This window comes from Heterodontus francisci, chromosome 4 (genome assembly GCF_036365525.1).
Source record: "Heterodontus francisci isolate sHetFra1 chromosome 4, sHetFra1.hap1, whole genome shotgun sequence".
Taxonomy (NCBI): domain Eukaryota; kingdom Metazoa; phylum Chordata; class Chondrichthyes; order Heterodontiformes; family Heterodontidae; genus Heterodontus; species Heterodontus francisci.
This window is the reverse complement of record NC_090374.1, coordinates 5,392,802-5,417,119: the sequence shown is the minus strand read 5'-3', so window position 1 is coordinate 5,417,119 and position 24,318 is coordinate 5,392,802. Positions and strand designations below refer to the sequence as shown.

The following is a 24,318-nucleotide window of genomic DNA, read 5'->3' as shown; positions in this document are numbered from 1 at the left end:
CTATCGGATCCCCCTCCTTCGAGCCTATCCGATCTCTCCTGTAACAAGCCTATCGGATCCCTCCAGTTTTCAGTCTATCAGATCTCTCCTGTATCCAACCTATCAGATCTCTCCTCTTTTCAGCCTATCAGATCGCTCCTGTTTACAGCCTAATCGATCTTTCTATCACAAAGGGTCAGTAACACCAACACTAATGAGAAATAAAACTTTATTAACGTCAAGACACAGAAAATCTCACAGCCGAAGCAAGGGGTTTGCCATCCCCATCCACAGGGAGCTTCCATTTACTCTCTCTCCCTCTCTCTCTCTCTATCTATCTCTCTGCCACTCTATCTCTCTATCTCTGTCTCTCTCTATCTATCGCTCTGCCACTCTCTATCTATCGCTCTGCCACTGTCCATGTATCTCCATCTCTTTCTCTCTCTCCGTCTTTCTCTCTCTCTCTATCTCTCTGTGTCTCTCTGTGCCTCTCTCTCTTTCTGTGTGTGCCTCTCTCTTTGTCTCTCTCTGCCTCTATCGCTTTCTCTTTGCCTCTCTGTGTGTGTCTCTCTCTCTCTGTCTCTGTGTTTCTATCTCTCACTTCTCTCTCTGCCACTCTATCTCTCTCTGTCTCTCTCTCTGTGTCTCTCTATCTCTCTCTCCATCTGTCAGTCTCTCTCTCTCTCTCTGCCACTCTGTGTCTCTCTCTGCCTCTCTCTCTCTTTCTCTGTGTCTGTGTCTCTGTCTCTGTCTCTCTGTCTCTCTCTGCCACTCTGTGTCTCTCTCTGCCACTCTGTCTGCCACTCTCTCTCTCTTTCTCTGTGTCTGTGTCTCTCTGTGTGTGTCTCTCTCTCTCTGTCTCTCTCTCTCTGTATCTCTCACTTCTCTCTCTGCCACTCTATCTCTCTCTGTCTCTCTGTCTCTCTCTCTGTCTTAGTCTCTCTTTCTCTCTCTGCCACTCTGTCTCTCTCTCTGTCTTAGTCTCTCTTTCTTTCTCTGCCTCTCTCTCTCTTTCTCTGTGTCTCTCTCTCTGTCTCCCTCTCTCTCTGTCTGTGTCTGTCTCCCTCTCTCTCTGTCTCCCTCTCTCTCTCTGTCTCCCCCTCTCTCTCTGTCTCTGTGTCTCTGTCGGGAGGGTTCAGTTTACTGTCTCTATCTGACCATTGACACTAATTCTAAAGCAGGCAATGCAGGAAGTTAGATTTTGCAGTTGATTTTCTGATGATTTTCGCTGATGTTAGACACAATCTGGCAGTAGGTTGATTCTGATTTCTCCTTCATTTATCTTCTAGAAAAATCAAAAAATGATATGAAAATATAAATGGAAATGAAATTTCTGTAAAAACGGTTACACAAAAAACATTTTTGTTTCTTGGGCGATCTTGGGAATGAAAGAGGAGATCCAGAGGAAAGTGCAGAGGAGGGTCGCCCTCACTCCCCTCACCCTCACTCCCCTCATCCCCTCACCCTCACTCCCCTCACCTTCACTCCTCTTACCTTCATTCCCCTCACCCCCTCACTCTCACCCTCACTCCCCTCACCCTCACTGCCCTCACACCCCTCACCCTTACTCCCCTCACACCCCTCACTCTCATTCCCCTCACCCTCACTCCTCTCATTCCCCTCACCTTCATTCCCCTCATACCCTCACTCTCACCCTCACTGCCCTCACCTTTACTCCCCTCACCCTCATTCTCGCTCCCCTCACTAACCTCATCCTCATTCCTCTCATACCCCTCACTCCCCTCACCCTCACTCCACTCACACCCTTCACCTTCTCACCCCTCACCATCACCCTTACTCGCCTCATTCCCCTCACCCTCACTCCCCTCACCATCACCCTCACTCACCTCACTGCTCTCACCCTCAACCCCCTCATCCGCATTCCCCTCACACCCCTCACCATCACCCTGACTCGCCTCACTCCACTCACCCTCACTCCCCTCACCATCACCCTCACTCACCTCACTGCTCTCACCCTCAACCCCCTCACCATCACCCTCACTCGCCTCTCCCTCACTTCCCTCACGCTCACTCCCCTACCCTCTCCCTCACTCCCCTCACCCTCACCCTCACTCCCTTAACCTTCACACACCTCACCCTCACCTTTGTTCCCCTCACCCTCACTCCCCTAACCCTCACCCTCACTCTCCCACCGTCACTGTCTCAGTGACCCGGCTTTTATCTGTTTTAAACTTCAGCACCTGAAACCCACCTTGAAGCTGATTTCATTTTTCACAAAGCAGCTGATGATCTCGTTCTGTAATAACCGAGGGAGATGAACATTAATGGAGTCACTGACCCAAATTATCATCAATGATTTGGATGAAGGGACAGAGTAATGTATCTATGTTTGCTGATGATACAAAGTTCGGTGGAAAGGTAAGCTGCGGGGAGGATGTAGAGAGGCTGCAAAGAGATATAGACAGGTTAAGTGAGTGGGCAACAAGATGGTAAATGGAGTATAATTTAGGGAAGTGTGAAGTTGTTCACTTTGGTTGCAAAAATAGAAAAGCAGAATATTTTTTAAAAGGTGTGAAACTGCTAAGTGTTGGGAGTACTCGTACAAGGAACGCACAAAGTTAACATGCAGGTGCAGCAGGCTATTAGGAAGGCAAATGGCATGTTGGCCTTTATTGCAAGGAGATTGGAGGACAGGGATAAAGAAGTCTTACTAAAATTATATACAGGGCTTTGGTGAGTCCGTACCTGGAATACTGTGTGCAGTTTTGGTCTCCACATTTAAGAAAGGATATACTTGCACTGGAGGCAGTGCAGTGAAGATTTACTAAATTGGTCCCTGGGATGATGGGGTTGTCCTATGATGAGAGGCTGAGTAAGTTGGACCTATATTCTCTGGAGTTTAGAAGAATGAGAGGCAATCTAATTGAGACATACAAGATTGTGCAAGGGTGAGGCCGGCAGCAGTAAAAAGGAGGAGGGGCCTGAGAGAGAGAGAGAGAGCGAGAGAGAGAGAGAGAGAGAGAGAGAGAAAGCACAGTGAGAGCGGCAGCAGGATAAAGGAGCGCGGCCTGAGACGTCAGTGGTAGGGAAATTATTAGAGAGGATTCTTCGGGACAGGATTTACTCCCATTTGGGAACAACCAAAATTATTAGCGAGAGGCAGCACGGTTTTGTGAAGGGGAGGTCATGTCTCAATAATTTGATTGAGTTTTTTGAGGAAGTGACAAAGATGATTGATGAAGGAAGGGCAGTGGATGTTATCTATATGGACTTCAGTAAAGCCTTTGACAAGGTCCCGCATGGCAGACTGGTACAAAAGGTGAAGTCACACGGGATCAGAGGTGAGCTGACAAGATGGATACAGAACTGGCTCAGTCATGGAAGACAGAGGGTAATAGTGGAAGGGTGCTTTTCTGAATGGAGGGCTGTGACTAGTGGTGTTCCGCAGGGATCAGTGCTGGGACCTTTGCTCTTTGTAGTATATATAAATGATTTGGAGGAAAATGTAGCTGGTCTGATTAGTAAGTTTGCGGATGACACAAAGGTTGGTGGAGTTGCGGACAGTGATGAGGATTGTCAGAGGATACAGTAGGATATAGATCGGTTGGAGACTTGGGCGGAGAAATGGCAGATGGAATTTAATCCGGACAAATGTGAGGTAATGTATTTTGGAAGGTCTAATGCAGGTGGGAAGTATACAGTAAATGGCAGAACCCTCAGGAGTATTGACAGGCAGAGATATCTGGGCGTACAGGTCCACAGGTCACTGAAAGTGGCAACGCAGGTGGATAAGGTAGTCAAGAAGGCATACGGCATGCTTCCCTTTATCGGTCGGGGCATAGAGTATAAAAATTGGCATGTCATGCTGCAGCTGTACAGAACTTTAGTTATGCCACACTTAGAATATTGCGTGCAATTCTGGTCGCCACACTACCAGAAGGACGTGGAGGCTTTGGAGAGGGTACAGAGGAGGTTTACCAGGATGTTGCCTGCTCTGGAGGGCATTAACTATGAGGAGAGGTTGGATAAACTCGGATTGTTTTCACTGGAACGATGGAGGTGGAGGGACGACATGATAGAGGTTTACAAAGTTATGAGAGGCATGGACAGAGTGGATAGTCAGAAGCTTTTCCCCAGGGTGGAAGAGTCAGTTACTAGGGGACATAGGTTTAAGGTGAGGGGGGCAAAGTTTAGAGGGGATGTGCGAGGCATGTTTTTACACAGAGGGTGGTGAGTGCCTGGAACTTGTTGCCGGTGGAGGTGGTGGAAGCAGGTACGATAGCGACGTTTAAGAGGCATCTTGACAAATACATGAATAGGATGGAAATGGAGGGATACGGACCCCGGAAGTGCAGAAGATTTTAGTTTAGGCAGGCATCATGATCGGCGCAGGCTTGGAGGGCCGAATGGCCTGTTCCTGTGCTGCACTGTTCTTTGTTCTTTGTTATTTCAGACAGAGAGAGAGCACAGTGAGACCGGGGGCAGTCTAATGGAGCGGAGCTGAGAGAGAGCACAGTGAGACTGGCGGCAGTGAAATGCAGCGGAGCTGAGAGAGAGCACAGTGAGACTGGCGGCAGTGTAATGGAGCGGAGCTGAGAGAGAGCACAGGAAGACCGGGGGCAGTGTAATGGAGATGTGCTGAGAGAGAGCACAGTGAGACTGGCGGCAGTGTAATGGAGCGGAGCTGAGAGAGAGCACAGTGAGACCGGCGGCAGTGTAATGGAGATGGGCTGAGAGAGAGGCGGCACAGTGGTTTGCACTGCAGCCTCACAGCTCCAGCAAGCCGGGTTCAATTCTGGGTACTGCCTGTGTGGAGTTTGCAAGTTCTCCCTGTGTCTGCGTGGGCTTTCTCCGGGTGCTCCGGTTTCCTCCCACATGCCAAAAGACTTGCAGGTTGGTAGGTAAATTGGCCATTATAAATTGCCCCCAGTATAGGTAGGTGGTAGGGAAATATAGGGACAGGTGGGGATGTGGTAGGAATATGGGATTAGTGTAGGATTAGTATAAATGGGTGGTTGATGGTTGGCACAGACCCGGTGGGCCGAAGGGCCTGTTTCAGTGCTGTATCTCTAAACAAGAGCACAGTGAGACCGGAGGCAACGTAATGGAGCGGGGCTGAGAGAGAGCACAGTGAGACCGGCGGCAACGTAATGGAACGGGATTTAGAGAGAACACAGTGAGACCGGCGGCAACGTAATGGAGCGGACCTGAGAGAGAGCACAGTGAGACCGGCGGAAGTGTAATGGAGATGGGCTGAGAGAGAGCACACTGAGACCGGCGGCAGTGTAATGGAGCGGGGGTGAGTGAGAGCACAGTGAGACCGGCGGCAATGTAATGGAACGGGATTTGGAGAGAGCACAGTGAGACTGGCGGCAGTGTAATGGAGATGGGCTGAGAGAGAGCACAGTGAGACTGGCGGCAACGTAATGGAACGGAGCTGAGAGAGAGCACAGTGAGATCGGTGGCAGTGTATTGGAGATGGGCTGAGAGAGCGCACACTGAGACCGGCGGCAGTGTAATGGAGCGGGGGTGAGTGAGAGCACAGTGAGACTGGCGGCAGTGAAATGGAGCAGGGGTGAGTGAGAGCACAGTGAGAAACGGGAGTGTAATGGAGATGGGCTGAGAGAGAGCACAGTGAGAAACGGGCGACAGTTTAATGGAGCGGGGTTGAGAGAGAGCACAGTGAGACCGGCGGCAGTGTAATGGAGCGGGGGTGAGAGAGAGCACAGTGAGACCGGCGCAGTGTAATGGAGCGGGGGTGAGAGAGAGCACAGTGAGATGGGCGACAGTGTAATGGAGCGGGGTTGAGAGAGCACAAAGAGACCTGCGGCAGTGTAATGGAGATGGGCTGAGAGAGAGCACAGTGAGACGGGCGGCAGTGCAATGGAGCGGGGGTGAGAGAGAGCACATGTGAGACGGGCAAAAGAGCAATGGAGCGGGGTTGAGAGAGAGCACAGTGAGACCTGCGGCAATGTAATGGAGATGGGCTGAGAGAGAGCACAGCGAGACCGGCGACGGTATAATGGAGCGGGGCTGAGAGAGAGCACAGTGAGACCTGCGGCAGTGTAATGGAGATGGGCTGAGATAGAGCACAGTGAGACGGGCGGCAGTGCAATGGAGCGGGGGTGAGAGAGAGCACATGTGAGACGGGCAAAAGAGCAATGGAGCGGGGTTGAGAGAGAGCACAGTGAGAACTGCGGCAGTGTAATGGAGATGGGCTGAGAGAGAGCACAGCGAGACCGCCGACGGTATAATGGAGCGGGGCTGAGAGAGAGCACAGTGAGACCGGCGGCAGTGTAATGGAGCGGGGGTGAGAGAGAGCACAGCGAGACAGGCGACGGTATAATGGAGCGGGGGTGAGAGAGAGCACATGTGAGACCAGAGGCAGTGTAATGGAGCGGGGGTGAGAGAGAGCACAGCGAGACAGGCGACGGTATAATGGAGCGGGGGTGAGAGGGAGCACATGTGAGAAGGGCAAAAGTGTAATGGAGCGGGGTTGAGAGTGAGCACAGTGAGACCTGCGGCAGTGTAATGGAGATGGGCTGAGAGAGAGCACAGTGAGACGGGCGGCAGTGTAATGGAGCGGGGCTGAGAGAGAGCACAGTGAGACGGGCAACAGTGTAATGGAGCAGGGCTGAGAGAGAGCACAGCGAGACCGGCGGCAGTGTAATGGAGCAGATGAGAGAGACCACAGTGAGACCTGCGACAGTGGAATGGAGCGGGGGTGAGAGAGAGCCCAGTGAGACCGGCAAAAGTGTAATGGAGCGGGGTTGAGAGAGAACACAGTGAGACCGGCGGCAGTGTAATGGAGATGGGCTGAGAGAGAGCACAGTGAGACCGGCGGCAGTGTAATGGAGCGGGGGTGAGAGAGAGCACAGTGAGACGGGCGGCAGTGTAATGGAGCGGGGCTGAGAGAGAGCACAGTGAGACTGGCGGATGTGTAATGGAGCAGGGGTGAGAGAGAGCACAGTGAGACCGGCGGCAGTGTAATGGAGATGGGCTGAGAGAGAGCACAGTGAGACCGGAGGCAGTGTAATGGAGCGGGGCTGAGAGAGAGCACAGTGAGACCGGCGGCAGTGTAATGGAGATGGGCTGAGAGAGAGCACAGTGAGACCGGCGGCAGTGTAATGGAGCGGGGGTGAGAGAGAGCACAGTGAGACAGGCGGCAGTGTAATGGAGCGGGGCTGAGAGAGAGCACAGTGAGACTGGCGGATGTGTAATGGAGCAGGGGTGAGAGAGAGCACAGTGAGACCGGCGGCAGTGTAATGGAGATGGGCTGAGAGAGAGCACAGTGAGACCGGAGGCAGTGTAATGGAGATGGGCTGAGAGAGAGCACAGTGAGACTGGCGGCAGTGTAATGGAGCGGAGCTGAGAGAGAGCACAGTAAGACCGGCGGCAGTGTAATGGAGAGGGGCTGAGAGAGAGCACACTGAGACCGGCGGCAGTGTAATGGAGCGGGGTTGAGTGAGAGCACAGTGAGTCCGGCGGCAATGTAATGGAGCGGGGCTGAGAGAGAGCACAGTGAGACCGGAGGCAGTGTAATGGAGCGAGGGTGAGAGAGAGCACAGTGAGACCAGAGGCAGTGTAATGGAGCGGGGGTGAGAGAGAGCACAGCGAGACAGGCGACGATATAATGGAGCGGGGGTGAGAGAGAGCACATGTGAGACGGGCAAAAGTGTAATGGAGCGGGGTTGAGAGTGAGCACAGTGAGACCTGCGGCAGTGTAATGGAGATGGGCTGAGAGAGAGCACAGTGAGACCGGAGGCAGTGTAATGGAGCGGGGCTGAGAGAGAGCACAGTGAGACCGGCGGCAGTGTAATGGAGATGGGCTGAGAGAGAGCACACTGAGACCGGCGGCAGTGTAATGGAGCGGGGGTGAGAGAGAGCACAGTGAGACAGGCGGCAGTGTAATGCAGCGGGGCTGAGAGAGAGCACAGTGAGACTGGCGGATGTGTAATGGAGCAGATGAGAGAGACCACAGTGAGACCTGCGACACTGGAATGGAGTGGGGGTGAGAGAGAGCACAGCGAGACCGGCGGCAGTGTAATGGAGCAGATGAGAGAGACCACAGTGAGACCTGCGACACTGGAATGGTGCGGGGGTGAGAGAGAGCACAGTGAGACCGGAGGCAGTGTAATGGAGCGGGGCTGAGAGAGAGCACAGTGAGACCGGAGGCAGTGTAATGGAGCGGGGCTGAGAGAGAGCACAGTGAGACCGGCGGCAGTGTAATGGAGCGGGGCTGAGAGAGAGCACAGTGAGACCGGCGGCAGTGTAATGGAGATGGGCTGAGAGAGAGCACAGTGAGACTGGCGGCAGTGTAATGGAGCGGAGCTGAGAGAGAGCACAGTAAGACCGGCGGCAGTGTAGTGGAGATGGGCTGAGAGAGAGCACAGTGAGACTGGCGGCAGTGCAATGGAGCGGGGCTGAGAGAGAGCACAGTGAGACCGGCGGCAGTGTAATGGAGCGGAGCTGAGAGAGAGCACAGTGAGACCGGCGGCAGTGCAATGGAGCGGAGCTGAGAGAGAGCACAGTGAGACCGGCGGCAGTGTAATGGAGATGGGCTGAGAGATAGCACAGTGAGACCGGCGGCAGTGTAATGGAGATGGGGTGAGAGAGAGCACAGTGAGACCGGCGGCAGTGTAATGGAGATGGGGTGAGAGAGAGCACAGGGAGACCGGCGGCAGTGCAATGGAGCGGAGCTGAGAGAGAGCACAGTGAGACCGGCGGCAGTGTAATGGAGATGGGCTGAGAGATAGCACAGTGAGACCGGCGGCAGTGTCATGGAGATGGGCTGAGAGAGAGCACAGTGAGACCGGCGGCAACGTAATGGAACGGGATTTAGAGAGAGCACAGTAAGACCGGCGGCAGTGTCATGGAGATGGGCTGAGAGAGAGCACAGTGAGACCGGCGGCAACGTAATGGAACGGGATTTAGAGAGAGCACAGTGAGACCGGCGGCAGTGTAATGGAGATGGGCTGAGAGAGAGGCGGCACAGTGGTTTGCACTGCAGCCTCACAACTCCAGCGACCCGGGTTCAATTCTGGGTACTGCCTGTGTGGAGTTTGCAAGTTCTCCCTGTGTCTGCGTGGGCTTTCTCCGGGTGCTCCGGTTTCCTCCCACATGCCAAAAGACTTGCAGGTTGGTAGGTAAATTGGCCATTATAAATTGCCCCCAGTATAGGTAGGTGGTAGGGAAATATAGGGACAGGTGGGGATGTGGTAGGAATATGGGGTTAGTGTAGGATTAGTATAAATGGGTGGTTGATGGTCGGCACAGACCCGGTGGGCCAAAGGGCCTGTTTCAGTGATGTATCTCTAAACAAGAGCACAGTGAGACCGGAGGCAACGTAATGGAATGGGATTTAGAGAGAGCACAGTGAGACCGGCGGCAGTGTAATGGAGATGGGCTGAGAGAGAGCACAGTGAGACCGGCGGCAACGTAATGGAATGGGATTTAGATAGAGCACAGTGAGACCGGCGGCAGTGTAATGGAGATGGGCTGAGAGAGAGCACAGTGAGACTGGCGGCAACGTAATGGAGCGGAGCTGAGAGAGAGCACAGTGAGACCGGCGGCAGTGTAATGGAGATGGGCTGAGAGAGAGCACAGTGAGAAACGGGCGACAGTTTAATGGAGCGGGGGTGAGAGAGAGCACAGTGAGACTGGCGGCAGTGTAATGGAGCGGGGGTGAGAGAGAGCACAGTGAGACCGGCGGCAGTGTAATGGAGCGGGGGTGAGAGAGAGCACAGTGAGACCGGCGCAGTGTAATGGAGCAGGGGTGAGAGAGAGCACAGTGAGACCTGCGGCAGTGTAATGGAGATGGGCTGAGATAGAGCACAGTGAGACGGGCGGCAGTGCAATGGAGCGGGGGTGAGAGAGAGCACATGTGAGACGGGCAAAAGAGCAATGGAGCGGGGTTGAGAGAGAGCACAGTGAGACCTGCGGCAGTGTAATGGAGATGGGCTGAGAGAGAGCACAGCGAGACCGGCGACGGTATAATGGAGCGGGGCTGAGAGAGAGCACAGTGAGACCTGCGGCAGTGCAATGGAGATGGGCTGAGATAGAGCACAGTGAGACGGGCGGCAGTGCAATGGAGCGGGGGTGAGAGAGAGCACATGTGAGACGGGCAAAAGAGCAATGGAGCGGGGTTGAGAGAGAGCACAGTGAGACCTGCGGCAGTGTAATGGAGATGGGCTGAGAGAGAGCACAGCGAGACCGGCGACGGTATAATGGAGCGGGGCTGAGAGAGAGCACAGTGAGACCGGCGGCAGTGTAATGGAGCGGGGGTGAGAGAGAGCACATGTGAGACCAGAGGCAGTGTAATGGAGCGGGGGTGAGAGAGAGCACAGCGAGACAGGCGACGGTATAATGGAGCGGGGGTGAGATGGAGCACATGTGAGACGGGCAAAAGTGTAATGGAGCGGGGTTGAGAGTGAGCACAGTGAGACCTGCGGCAGTGTAATGGAGATGGGCTGAGAGAGAGCACAGTGAGACGGGCGGCAGTGTAATGGAGCGGGGCTGAGAGAGAGCACAGTGAGACGGGCAACAGTGTAATGGAGCAGGGCTGAGAGAGAGCACAGCGAGACCGGAGGCAGTGTAATGGAGCAGATGAGAGAGACCACAGTGAGACCTGCGACAGTGGAATGGAGCGGGGGTGAGAGAGAGCCCAGTGAGACCGGCAAAAGTGTAATGGAGAGGGGTTGAGAGAGAACACAGTGAGACCGGCGGCAGTGTAATGGAGATGGGCTGAGAGAGAGCACAGTGAGACCGGCGGCAGTGTAATGGAGCGGGGGTGAGAGAGAGCACAGTGAGATGGGCGGCAGTGTAATGGAGCGGGGCTGAGAGAGAGCACAGTGAGACTGGCGGATGTGTAATGGAGCAGGGGTGAGAGAGAGCACAGTGAGACCGGCGGCAGTGTAATGGAGATGGGCTGAGAGAGAGCACAGTGAGAGCGGCGGCAGTGTAATGGAGCGGGGGTGAGAGAGAGCACAGTGAGACAGGCGGCAGTGTAATGCAGCGGGGCTGAGAGAGAGCACAGTGAGACTGGCGGATGTGTAATGGAGCAGGGGTGAGAGAGAGCACAGTGAGACCGGCGGCAGTGTAATGGAGATGGGCTGAGAGAGAGCACAGTGAGACCGGAGGCAGTGTAATGGAGCGGGGCTGAGAGAGAGCACAGTGAGACCGGAGGCAGTGTAATGGAGCGGGGCTGAGATGGAGCACAGTGAGACCGGCGGCAGTGTAATGGAGATGGGCTGAGAGAGAGCACAGTGAGACTGGCGGCAGTGTAATGGAGCGGAGCTGAGAGAGAGCACAGTAAGACCGGCGGCAGTGTAATGGAGATGGGCTGAGAGAGAGCACACTGAGACCGGCGGCAGTGTAATGGAGCGGGGTTGAGTGAGAGCACAGTGAGTCCGGCGGCAATGTAATGGAGCGGGGCTGAGAGAAAGCACAGTGAGACCGGAGGCAGTGTAATGGAGCGAGGGTGAGAGAGAGCACAGTGAGACCAGAGGCAGTGTAATGGAGCGGGGGTGAGAGAGAGCACAGCGAGACAGGCGACGATATAATGGAGCGGGGGTGAGAGAGAGCTCATGTGAGACGGGCAAAAGTGTAATGGAGCGGGGTTGAGAGTGAGCACAGTGAGACCTGCGGCAGTGTAATGGAGATGGGCTGAGAGAGAGCACAGTGAGACGGGCGGCAGTGTAATGGAGCGGGGCTGAGAGAGAGCACAGTGAGACGGGCAACAGTGTAATGGAGCAGGGCTGAGAGAGAGCACAGCGAGACCGGCGGCAGTGTAATGGAGCAGATGAGAGAGACCACAGTGAGACCTGCGACACTGGAATGGAGCGGGGGTGAGAGAGAGCCCAGTGAGACCGGCAAAAGTGTAATGGAGCGGGGTTGAGAGAGAACACAGTGAGACCGGCGGCAGTGTAATGGAGATGGGCTGAGAGAGAGCACAGTGAGACCGGAGGCAGTGTAATGGAGCGGGGCTGAGAGAGAGCACAGTGAGACCGGCGGCAGTGTAATGGAGATGGGCTGAGAGAGAGCACACTGAGACCGGCGGCAGTGTAATGGAGCGGGGGTGAGAGAGAGCACAGTGAGACAGGCGGCAGTGTAATGCAGCGGGGCTGAGAGAGAGCACAGTGAGACTGGCGGATGTGTAATGGAGCAGATGAGAGAGACCACAGTGAGACCTGCGACACTGGAATGGAGCGGGGGTGAGAGAGAGCACAGCGAGACCGGCGGCAGTGTAATGGAGCAGATGAGAGAGACCACAGTGAGACCTGCGACACTGGGATGGTGCGGGGGTGAGAGAGAGCACAGTGAGACCGGCGGCAGTGTAATGGAGATGGGCTGAGAGAGAGCACAGTGAGACCGGAGGCAGTGTAATGGAGCGGAGCTGAGAGAGAGCACAGTGAGACCGGCGGCAGTGTAATGGAGATGGGCTGAGAGAGAGCACAGTGAGACTGGCGGCAGTGCAATGGAGCGGGGCTAAGAGAGAGCACAGTGAGACCGGAGGCAGTGTAATGGAGATGGGCTGAGAGAGAGCACAGTGAGACTGGCGGCAGTGTAATGGAGCGGGGCTGAGAGAGAGCACAGTGAGACCGGCGGCAGTGTAATGGAGATGGGCTGAGAGAGAGCACAGTGAGACTGGCGGCAGTGTAATGGAGCGGGGCTGAGAGAGAGCACAGTGAGACCGGAGGCAGTGTAATGGAGCGGAGCTGAGAGAGAGCACAGTGAGACCGGCGGCAGTGTAATGGAGATGGGGTGAGAGAGAGCACAGTGAGACCGGCGGCAGTGCAATGGAGCGGAGCTGAGAGAGAGCACAGTGAGACCGGCGGCAGTGTAATGGAGATGGGCTGAGAGATAGCACAGTGAGACCGGCGGCAGTGTCATGGAGATGGGCTGAGATAGAGCACAGTAAGACCGGCGGCAACGTAATGGAACGGGATTTAGAGAGAGCACAGTGAGACCGGCGGCAGTGTCATGGAGATGGGCTGAGAGAGAGGCGGCACAGTGGTTTGCACTGCAGCCTCACAACTCCAGCGACCCGGGTTCAATTCTGGGTACTGCCTGTGTGGAGTTTGCAAGTTCTCCCTGTGTCTGCGTGGGCTTTCTCCGGGTGCTCCGGTTTCCTCCCACATGCCAAAAGACTTGCAGGTTGGTAGGTAAATTGGCCATTATAAATTGCCCCCAGTATAGGTAGGTGGTAGGGAAATATAGGGACAGGTGGGGATGTGGTAGGAATATGGGGTTAGTGTAGGATTAGTATAAATGGGTGGTTGATGGTCGGCACAGACCCGGTGGGCCAAAGGGCCTGTTTCAGTGATGTATCTCTAAACAAGAGCACAGTGAGACCGGAGGCAACGTAATGGAATGGGATTTAGAGAGAGCACAGTGAGACCGGCGGCAGTGTAATGGAGATGGGCTGAGAGAGAGCACACTGAGACCGGCGGCAGTGTAATGGAGCGGGGTTGAGTGAGAGCACAGTGAGTCCGGCGGCAATGTAATGGAGCGGGGCTGAGAGAGAGCACAGTGAGACCGGAGGCAGTGTAATGGAGCGAGGGTGAGAGAGAGCACAGTGAGACCAGAGGCAGTGTAATGGAGCGGGGGTGAGAGAGAGCACAGCGAGACAGGCGACGATATAATGGAGCGGGGGTGAGAGAGAGCACATGTGAGACGGGCAAAAGTGTAATGGAGCGGGGTTGAGAGTGAGCACAGTGAGACCTGCGGCAGTGTAATGGAGATGGGCTGAGAGAGAGCACAGTGAGACGGGCGGCAGTGTAATGGAGCGGGGCTGAGAGAGAGCACAGTGAGACGGGCAACAGTGTAATGGAGCAGGGCTGAGAGAGAGCACAGCGAGACCGGCGGCAGTGTAATGGAGCAGATGAGAGAGACCACAGTGAGACCTGCGACACTGGAATGGAGCGGGGGTGAGAGAGAGCCCAGTGAGACCGGCAAAAGTGTAATGGAGCGGGGTTGAGAGAGAACACAGTGAGACCGGCGGCAGTGTAATGGAGATGGGCTGAGAGAGAGCACAGTGAGACCGGAGGCAGTGTAATGGAGCGGGGCTGAGAGAGAGCACAGTGAGACCGGCGGCAGTGTAATGGAGATGGGCTGAGAGAGAGCACACTGAGACCGGCGGCAGTGTAATGGAGCGGGGGTGAGAGAGAGCACAGTGAGACAGGCGGCAGTGTAATGCAGCGGGGCTGAGAGAGAGCACAGTGAGACTGGCGGATGTGTAATGGAGCAGATGAGAGAGACCACAGTGAGACCTGCGACACTGGAATGGAGCGGGGGTGAGAGAGAGCACAGCGAGACCGGCGGCAGTGTAATGGAGCAGATGAGAGAGACCACAGTGAGACCTGCGACACTGGGATGGTGCGGGGGTGAGAGAGAGCACAGTGAGACCGGCAGCAGTGTAATGGAGATGGGCTGAGAGAGAGCACAGTGAGACCGGAGGCAGTGTAATGGAGCGGAGCTGAGAGAGAGCACAGTGAGACCGGCGGCAGTGTAATGGAGATGGGCTGAGAGAGAGCACAGTGAGACTGGCGGCAGTGCAATGGAGCGGGGCTGAGAGAGAGCACAGTGAGACCGGAGGCAGTGTAATGGAGCGGAGCTGAGAGAGAGCACAGTGAGACCGGCGGCAGTGTAATGGAGATGGGGTGAGAGAGAGCACAGTGAGACCGGCGGCAGTGCAATGGAGCGGAGCTGAGAGAGAGCACAGTGAGACCGGCGGCAGTGTAATGGAGATGGGCTGAGAGATAGCACAGTGAGACCGGCGGCAGTGTCATGGAGATGGGCTGAGATAGAGCACAGTAAGACCGGCGGCAACGTAATGGAACGGGATTTAGAGAGAGCACAGTGAGACCGGCGGCAGTGTAATGGAGATGGGCTGAGAGAGAGGCGGCACAGTGGTTTGCACTGCAGCCTCACAACTCCAGCGACCCGGGTTCAATTCTGGGTCCTGCCTGTGTGGAGTTTGCAAGTTCTCCCTGTGTCTGCGTGGGCTTTCTCCGGGTGCTCCGGTTTCCTCCCACATGCCAAAAGACTTGCAGGTTGGTAGGTAAATTGGCCATTATAAATTGCCCCCAGTATAGGTAGGTGGTAGGGAAATATAGGGACAGGTGGGGATGTGGTAGGAATATGGGGTTAGTGTAGGATTAGTATAAATGGGTGGTTGATGGTCGGCACAGACCCGGTGGGCCAAAGGGCCTGTTTCAGTGATGTATCTCTAAACAAGAGCACAGTGAGACCGGAGGCAACGTAATGGAATGGGATTTAGAGAGAGCACAGTGAGACCGGCGGCAGTGTAATGGAGATGGGCTGAGAGAGAGCACACTGAGACCGGCGGCAGTGTAATGGAGCGGGGTTGAGTGAGAGCACAGTGAGTCCGGCGGCAATGTAATGGAGCGGGGCTGAGAGAGAGCACAGTGAGACCGGAGGCAGTGTAATGGAGCGAGGGTGAGAGAGAGCACAGTGAGACCAGAGGCAGTGTAATGGAGCGGGGGTGAGAGAGAGCACAGCGAGACAGGCGACGATATAATGGAGCGGGGGTGAGAGAGAGCACATGTGAGACGGGCAAAAGTGTAATGGAGCGGGGTTGAGAGTGAGCACAGTGAGACCTGCGGCAGTGTAATGGAGATGGGCTGAGAGAGAGCACAGTGAGACGGGCAACAGTGTAATGGAGCAGGGCTGAGAGAGAGCACAGCGAGACCGGCGGCAGTGTAATGGAGCAGATGAGAGAGACCACAGTGAGACCTGCGACACTGGAATGGAGCGGGGGTGAGAGAGAGCCCAGTGAGACCGGCAAAAGTGTAATGGAGCGGGGGTGAGAGAGAACACAGTGAGACCGGCGGCAGTGTAATGGAGATGGGCTGAGAGAGAGCACAGTGAGACCGGAGGCAGTGTAATGGAGCGGGGCTGAGAGAGAGCACAGTGAGACCGGCGGCTGTGTAATGGAGATGGGCTGAGAGAGAGCACACTGAGACCGGCGGCAGTGTAATGGAGCGGGGGTGAGAGAGAGCACAGTGAGACAGGCGGCAGTGTAATGCAGCGGGGCTGAGAGAGAGCACAGTGAGACTGGCGGATGTGTAATGGAGCAGATGAGAGAGACCACAGTGAGACCTGCGACACTGGAATGGAGCGGGGGTGAGAGAGAGCACAGCGAGACCGGCGGCAGTGTAATGGAGCAGATGAGAGAGACCACAGTGAGACCTGCGACACTGGAATGGTGCGGGGGTGAGAGAGAGCACAGTGAGACCGGCGGCAGTGTAATGGAGCGGGGATGAGAGAGAGCACAGTGAGACCGGAGGCAGTGTAATGGAGCGGCGCTGAGAGAGAGCACAGTGAGACCGGAGGCAGTGTAATGGAGCGGGGCTGAGAGAGAGCACAGTGAGACTGGCGGCAGTGTAATGGAGCGGGGCTGAGAGAGAGCACAGTGAGACCGGAGGCAGTGTAATGGAGCGGAGCTGAGAGAGAGCACAGTGAGACCGGCGGCAGTGTAATGGAGATGGGGTGAGAGAGAGCACAGTGAGACCGGCGGCAGTGCAATGGAGCGGAGCTGAGAGAGAGCACAGTGAGACCGGCGGCAGTGTAATGGAGATGGGCTGAGAGATAGCACAGTAAGACCGGCGGCAGTGTCATGGAGATGGGCTGCGAGAGAGCACAGTGAGACCGGCGGCAACGTAATGGAACGGGATTTAGAGAGAGCACAGTGAGACCGGCGGCAGTGTAATGGAGATGGGCTGAGAGAGAGGCGGCACAGTGGTTTGCACTGCAGCCTCACAACTCCAGCGACCCGGGTTCAATTCTGGGTACTGCCTGTGTGGAGTTTGCAAGTTCTCCCTGTGTCTGCGTGGGCTTTCTCCGGGTGCTCCGGTTTCCTCCCACATGCCAAAAGACTTGCAGGTTGGTAGGTAAATTGGCCATTATAAAGTGCCCCCAGTATAGGTAGGTGGTAGGGAAATATAGGGACAGGTGGAGATGTGGTAGGAATATGGGATTAGTGTAGGATTAGTATAAATGGGTGGTTGATGGTCGGCACAGACCCGGTGGGCGAAAGGGCCTGTTTCAGTGATGTATCTCTAAACAAGAGCACAGTGAGACCGGAGGCAACGTAATGGAATGGGATTTAGAGAGAGCACAGTGAGACCGGCGGCAGTGTAATGGAGATGGGCTGAGAGAGAGCACAGTGAGACCGGCGGCAACGTAATGGAATGGGATTTAGAGAGAGCACAGTGAGACCGGCGGCAGTGTAATGGAGATGGGCTGAGAGAGAGCACAGTGAGACTGGCGGCAACGTAATGGAGCGGAGCTGAGAGAGAGCACAGTGAGACCGGCGGCAGTGTAATGGAGCGAGGGTGAGTGAGAGCACAGTGAGACCAGAGTAAGTGTAATGGAGCGGGGGTGAGAGAGAGCACAGTGAGATCGGCAGCAGTATAATGGAGCGGGGGTGAGAGAGAGCACAGTGAGACCATAGGCAGTGTAATGGAGCGAGGGTGAGAGAGAGCACAGTGAGACCAGAGGAAGTGTAATGGAGCGGGTCTGAGAGAGAGCACAGTGAGACCTGCGGCAGTGTAATGGTGCGGGGCCGAGAGAGAGCACAGTGAGACCTGCGGCAGTGTAATGGTGCGGGGCTGAGAGAGAGCAAAGTGAGACCAGCGGCAGTGTAATGGAGCGGGGGTGAGCGAGAGCACTGTGAGACAGGCGGCAGATTAACAGAGCGGGGCTGAGAGAGAGCACAGTGATCCGGAGGAAGCGTAATGGAGATGGGCTGAGAGAGAGCACAGTGAGACCGGCAGAAGTGTAATGGAGCATGGGTGAGAGAGAGCAAAGTGAGACGGGCGGCAGTGTAATGGAGCGGGGTTGAGAGAGAGCACATGAAAAGGGCGACAGTGTAATGGAGCGGGGGTGAGAGAGAGCACAGTGAGACGGGCGACAGTTTAATGGAGCGGGGTTGAGAGAGAACACAGTGAGACGGGCGGCAGTGTAATGGAGCGGGGGTGAGAGAGAGCACAGTGAGACGGGCGACAGTTTAATGGAGCGGGGTTGAGAGAGAACACAGTGAGACCGGCAGCAGTGTAATGGAGCGGGGCTGAGAGAGAGCACAGTGAGACCGGCAGCAGTGTAATGGAGCGGGGTTGGGAGAGACCACAGTGAGAAGGGCGACAGTGTAATGGAGCGGGGGTGAGAGAGAGCACAGTGAGACGGGCGGCAGTGTAATGGAGCGGGGGTGAGAGAGAGCACAGTGAGACGGGCGACAGTGTAATGGAGCGGGGCTGAGAGAGAGCACAGTGAGACCAGAAGAAGTGTAATGGAGCGGGGGTGAGAGAGAGCACAGTGAGACCGGCAGCAGGAAAATGGAGCGGGGGTGAGAGAGAGCACAGTGAGACCGGAGGCAGTGTAATGGAGCGAGGGTGAGAGAGAGCACAGTGAGACCAGAGGCAGCGTAATGGAGCGGGGGTGAGTGAGAGCACAGTGAGTCAAGAGGCAGTGAAATGCAGCAGGGCTGAGAGAGAGCACAGTGAGACCGGCGGCAGTGTCACGGAGCCGGGCTGAGAGAGAGCACAGTGAGACCGGCGGCAATGTAACGGAGCCTGGCTGAGAGAGAGCACAGTGAGACTGGCGGCAGTGAAATGGAGCAGGGCTGAGAGAGAGCACAGTGAGACCGGCGGCAGTGTAACGGAGATGGGCTGAGAGAGAGCACAGTGAGACCGGCAGCAGTGTAATGGAGCCGGGCTGAGAGAGAGCACAGTGAGACTGGCTGCAGTGTAATGGAGGGTGATGAGAGAGAGCACAGTGAGACCGGCGGCTGTGTAACGGAGCGGGACTGAGAGAGAGCACAGTGAGACCTGCGGCAGTGTAATGTAGTGGGGATGAGAGAGAGCGGGGGTGAGTGAGAGCACAGTGAGACCGGCGGCAGTGTTATGGAGCGGGACTGAGAGAGAGCACAGTGAGACCGGTGGCAGTGTAATGGTGCGGGGTGTGAGAGAGAGCACAGTGAGACCAGCGGCAGTGCAATGGAGCGGGGGTGAAAGAGAGCGGGGGTGAGAGAGAGCACAGTGAGACCGGCGGCTGTGTAATGGAGCGGGGCTGAGAGAGAGCACAGTGAGACCGGCGGCAGTGTAATGGTGCGGGAGGTGAGAGAGAGCACAGTGAGACCTGCGACAGTGTAATGGAGCGGGGGTGAGATAGAGCGGGGGTGAGAGAGAGCACAGTGAGACCGGCGCCTGTGTTATGGAGCGGGTCTGAGAGAGAGCACAGTGAGTCCGGAGGCAGTGCAATATAGCGGGGGTGAGAGAGAGCGGGGGTGAGAAAGAGCACAGTGAGACCGGCAGTTGTGTAATGGAGTGGGGGTGAGGGAGAGCACAGTGAGACCGGCGGATGTGTAATGGACCGGAGCTGAGTGACAGCACAGTGAGGCCGGCGGCAGTGTAATGGAGTGGGGCTGAGAGAGAGCACAGTGAGACCGGAGGCAGTGTAATGGAGATGGGCTGAGAGAGAGCACAGTGAGACCGGATGCAGTGTAATGGAGATGGGCTGAGAGAGAGCACAGTGAGACCGGCGGCAGTGTAATGGACCGGGGCTGAGAGAGAGCACAGTGAGACTGGAGGCAGTGTAATGGGGATGGGCTGAGAGAGAGCACAGTGAGACCGGCGGCAGTGTAATGGAGATGGGCTGAGAGAGAGCACAGTGAGACGGGCGGCAGTGTAATTGAGCGGGGCTGAGAGAGAGCACAGTGAGACTGGCGGCAGTGTAATGGAGCGGGGCTGAGAGAGAGCACAGTGAGACCGGCGGCAGTGTAATGGAGCAGGGGTGAGAGAGAGCACAGTGAGACCGGAGGCAGTGTAATGGAGCGGGGCTGAGAGAGAGCACAGTTAGACCGGCAGCAGTGTAATGGAGCGGGGTTGAGAGAGAGCACAGTGAGACCAGAAGAAGTGTAATGGAGCGGGGGGTGAGAGAGAGCACAGTGAGACCGGCAGCAGTATAATGGAGCGGGGGTGAGAGAGAGCACAGTGAGACTGGAGGCAGTGTAATGGAGCGAGGGTGAGAGAGAGCACAGTGAGACCAGAGGCAGTGTAATGGAGCGGGGGTGAGTGAGAGCACAGTGAGACCAGAGGAAGTGTAATGGAACGGGTCTGAGAGAGAGCACAGTGAGACCTGCGGCAGTGTAATGGTGCAGGGCTGAGAGAGAGCACAGTGAGACCAGCGGCAGTGTAATGGAGCGGGGGTGAGCGAGAGCACAGTGAGATGGGCGGCAGATTAATAGAGCGGGGCTGAGAGAGAGCAAAGTGAGATGGGCGGCAGTGTAATGGAGCGGGGCTGAGAGAGAGCCCAGCGAGACCGGCAGCAGTGTAATGGAGCGGGGTTGAGAGAGAGCACAGTGAGAAGGGCGACAGTGTAATGGAGCGGGGGTGAGAGAGAGCACAGTGAGACCGGCGGCAGTGTAATGGAGCGGCGGTGAGAGAGAGCCCAGTGAGACCGACAGCAGTGTAATGGAGCGGCGGTGAGAGAGAGCCCAGTGAGACCGACGGCAGTGTAATGGACCGGGGCTGAGAGACAGCACAGAGAGACCGGCGGCAGTGTAATGGACCGGGGCTGAGAGAGAGCACAGTGAGACTGGAGGCAGTGTAATGGGGATGGGCTGAGAGAGAGCACAGTGAGACTGGCGGTAGTGTAATGGAGATGGTCTGAGAGAGAGCACAGTGAGACCGGCAGCAGTGTCATGCACCGGGGCTGAGAGAAAGCACAGTGAGACTGGCGGCAGTGAAATGGAGCCGGGCTGAGAGAGAGCACAGTGAGACCGGCAGCAGTGAAATGGAGCGGGGGTCAGAGAGAGCACAGTGAGACCGGCGGCAGTGGCACGGAGCCGGGCTGAGAGAGAGCACAGTGAAACTGGCTGCAGTGTAATGGAGGGTGATGAGAGAGAGCACAGTGAGATCGGCTGCTGCGTAACGCAGCGGGACTGAGAGAGAGCACAGTGAGACTGGCGGCATTGTAATGGTGTGGGGGGTGAGAGAGAGCACAGTGAGACCTGCGGCAGTGTAATGTAGCGGGGATGAGAGAGAGCGGGGGTGAGAGAGAGCACAGTGAGACCTGCGGCTGTGTAATGGAGCGGGGCTGAGAGAGAGCACAGTGAGACCGGCGGCAGTGTAATGGACCGGGGCTGAGAGAGAGCACAGTGAGACTGGAGGCAGTGTAATGGGGATGGGCTGAGAGAGAGCACAGTGAGACCGGCGGCAGTGTAATGGAGATGGGCTGAGAGAGAGCACAGTGAGACCGGCAGCACTGTCATGGACCGGGGCTGAGAGACAGCACAGTGAGACCGGCGGCAGTGTAATGGACCGGGGCTGAGAGAGAGCACAGTGAGACTGGAGGCAGTGTAATGGGGATGGGCTGAGAGAGAGCACAGTGAGACCGGCGGCAGTGTAATGGAGATGGGCTGAGAGAGAGCACAGTGAGACGGGCGGCAGTGTAATTGAGCGGGGCTGAGAGAGAGCACAGTGAGACTGGCGGCAGTGTAATGGAGCGGGGCTGAGAGAGAGCACAGTGAGACCGGCGGCAGTGTAATGGAGCAGGGGTGAGAGAGAGCACAGTGAGACCGGAGGCAGTGTAATGGAGCGGGGCTGAGAGAGAGCACAGTTAGACCGGCAGCAGTGTAATGGAGCGGGGTTGAGAGAGAGCACAGTGAGACCAGAAGAAGTGTAATGGAGCGGGGGGTGAGAGAGAGCACAGTGAGACCGGCAGCAGTATAATGGAGCGAGGGTGAGAGAGAGCACAGTGAGACCAGAGGCAGTGTAATGGAGCGGGGGTGAGTGAGAGCACAGTGAGACCAGAGGAAGTGTAATGGAGCGGGTCTGAGAGAGAGCACAGTGAGACCTGCGGCAGTGTAATGGTGCAGGGCTGAGAGGGAGCACAGTGAGACCAGCGGCAGTGGAATGGAGCGGGGGTGAGCGAGAGCACAGTGAGACGGGCGGCAGATTAATAGAGCGGGGCTGAGAGAGAGCGAAGTGAGACGGGCGGCAGTGTAATGGAGCGGGGCTGAGAGAGAGCCCAGTGAGACCGGCAGCAATGTAATGGAGCGGGGTTGAGAGAGAGCACAGTGAGAAGGGCGACAGTGTAATGGAGCGGGGGTGAGAGAGAGCACAGTGAGACCGGCGGCAGTGTAATGGAGCGGCGGTGAGAGAGAGCCCAGTGAGACCGACGGCAGTGTAATGGAGCGGCGGTGAGAGAGAGCCCAGTGAGACCGACGGCAGTGTAATCGACCGGGGCTGAGAGACAGCACAGTGAGACCGGCGGCAGTGTAATGGACCGGGGCTGAGAGAGAGCACAGTGAGACTGGAGGCAGTGTAATGGGGATGGGCTGAGAGAGAGCACAGTGAGACCGGCGGCAGTGTAATGGAGATGGTCTGAGAGAGAGCACAGTGAGACCGGCAGCAGTGTCATGGACCGGGGCTGAGAGACAGCACAGTGAGACCGGCGGCAGTGTAATGGACCGGGGCTGAGAGAGAGCACAGTGAGACTGGAGGCAGTATAATGAGGATGGGCTGAGAGAGAGCACAGTGAGACCGACGGCAGTGTTATGGAGCAGGGGTGAGAGAGAGCACAGTGAGACCGGCGGCAGTGAAATGGAGCAGGGCTGAGAGAGAGCACAGTGAGACCGGCGGCAGTGTAATGGCGCTGGAGTGAGAGAGAGCACAGTGAGACCGGAGGCAGTCTAACGGAGCGGGGCTGAGAGAGAGCACAGTGAGACTGGCGGCAGTGTAATGGAGCGGGGGTGAGAGAGCGAACAGTGAGACTGGCGGCAGCGAAATGGAGCAGGGCTGAGAGAGAGCACAGTGAGACCGGCGGCAGTCTAACGGAGCCGGTCTGAGAGAGAGCACAGTGAGACCGGCAGCAGTGTCATGGACCGGGGCTGAGAGACAGCACAGTGAGACCGGCGGCAGTGTAATGGACCGGGGCTGAGAGAGAGCACAGTGAGACTGGAGGCAGTATAATGGGGATGGGCTGAGAGAGAGCACAGTGAGACCGGCGGCAGTGTAATGGAGATGGGCTGAGAGAGAGCACAGTGAGACCGGCGGGAGTGTAATGGAGCGGGGCTGAGAGAGAGCTCAGTGAGACCGGCGACAGTGTAATGGAGCGGCGGTGAGAGAGAGCCCAGTGAGACCGACGGCAGTGTCATGGAGCAGGGGTGAGAGAGAGCACAGTGAGACCGGCGGCAGTGAAATGGAGCAGGGCTGAGAGAGAGCACAGTGAGACCGGCGGCAGTGTAATGGCGCTGGAGTGAGAGAGAGCACAGTGAGACCGGAGGCAGTCTAACGGAGCGGGGCTGAGAGAGAGCACAGTGAGACCGGCGGCAGTGTAATGGAGCGGGGGTGAGAGAGCGAACAGTGAGACCGGTGGCAGTGTAATGGAGCGGCGGTGAGAGAGAGCACAGTAAGACCGGCGGCAGTGTCACGGAGCCGGGCTGAGAGAGAGCACAGTGAGACTGGCGGCAGCGAAATGGAGCAGGGCTGAGAGAGAGCACAGTGAGACCGGCGGCAGTCTAACGGAGCCGGGCTGAGAGAGAGCACAGTGAGACTGGCGGCAGTGAAATGGAGCCGGGCTGAGAGAGAGCACAGTGAGACTGGCGGGAGTGAAATGGAGCAAGGCTGAGAGAGAGCACATTGAGACCGGCAGCAGTGTAACGGAGCCAGGCTGAGAGAGAGCACAGTGAGACTGGCGGCAGTGAAATGGAGCCGGGCTGAGAGAGAGCACAGTGAGACCGGCAGCAGTGAAATGGAGCGGGGGTCAGAGAGAGCACAGTGAGACCGGCGGCAGTGGCACGGAGCCGGGCTGAGAGAGAGCACAGTGAAACTGGCTGCAGTGTAATGGAGGGTGATGAGAGAGAGCACAGTGAGATCGGCGGCTGCGTAACGCAGCGGGACTGAGAGAGAGCACAGTGAGACTGGCGGCATTGTAATGGTGTGGGGTGTGAGAGAGAGCACAGTGAGACCTGCGGCAGTGTAATGTAGCGGGGATGAGAGAGAGCGGGGGTGAGAGAGAGCACAGTGAGACCGGCGGCAGTGTTATGGAGTGGAACTGCGGGAGAGAGCACAGTTAGACCGGCGGCAGTGTAATGGAGCGGGGCTGAGAGAGAGCACAGTGAGACCGGCGGCAGTGTAATGGTGCGGGGGGTGAGAGAGAGCACAGTGAGACCAGCGGCAGTGTAATGGAGCGGGGGTGAGAGAGAGCACAGTGAGACCTGCGGCTGTGTAATGGAGCGGGGCTGAGAGAGAGCACAGTAAGACCGGCGGCAGTGTAATGGAGATGGGCTGAGAGAGAGCACACTGAGACCGGCGGCAGTGTAATGGAGCGGGGGTGAGTGAGAGCACAGTGAGA

General features: G+C 56.6%; 1 protein-coding gene across 2 annotated transcripts in view; it reads right to left on the bottom strand.

The window, feature by feature from the left end:
* Positions 1-222: 222 nt before the first annotated feature.
* LOC137368613 (ribonuclease T2-A-like) overlaps positions 223-24,318 on the bottom strand; it is a 171,476-nt gene continuing 147,380 nt past the window's right edge. The window contains exons 8-9 of one of the 2 annotated variants that reach the window (XM_068028756.1): positions 2,192-2,236; positions 223-1,264 (exon numbers count right to left, since the gene is read on the bottom strand). In XM_068028756.1, the coding sequence (XP_067884857.1) occupies positions 1,214-1,264; positions 2,192-2,236 (96 nt within the window). In that variant the 3' untranslated portion in view covers positions 223-1,213. The remainder of the gene's footprint in view (positions 1,265-2,191; positions 2,237-24,318) is intronic. The other variant, XM_068028757.1, reaches the window with a different exon arrangement.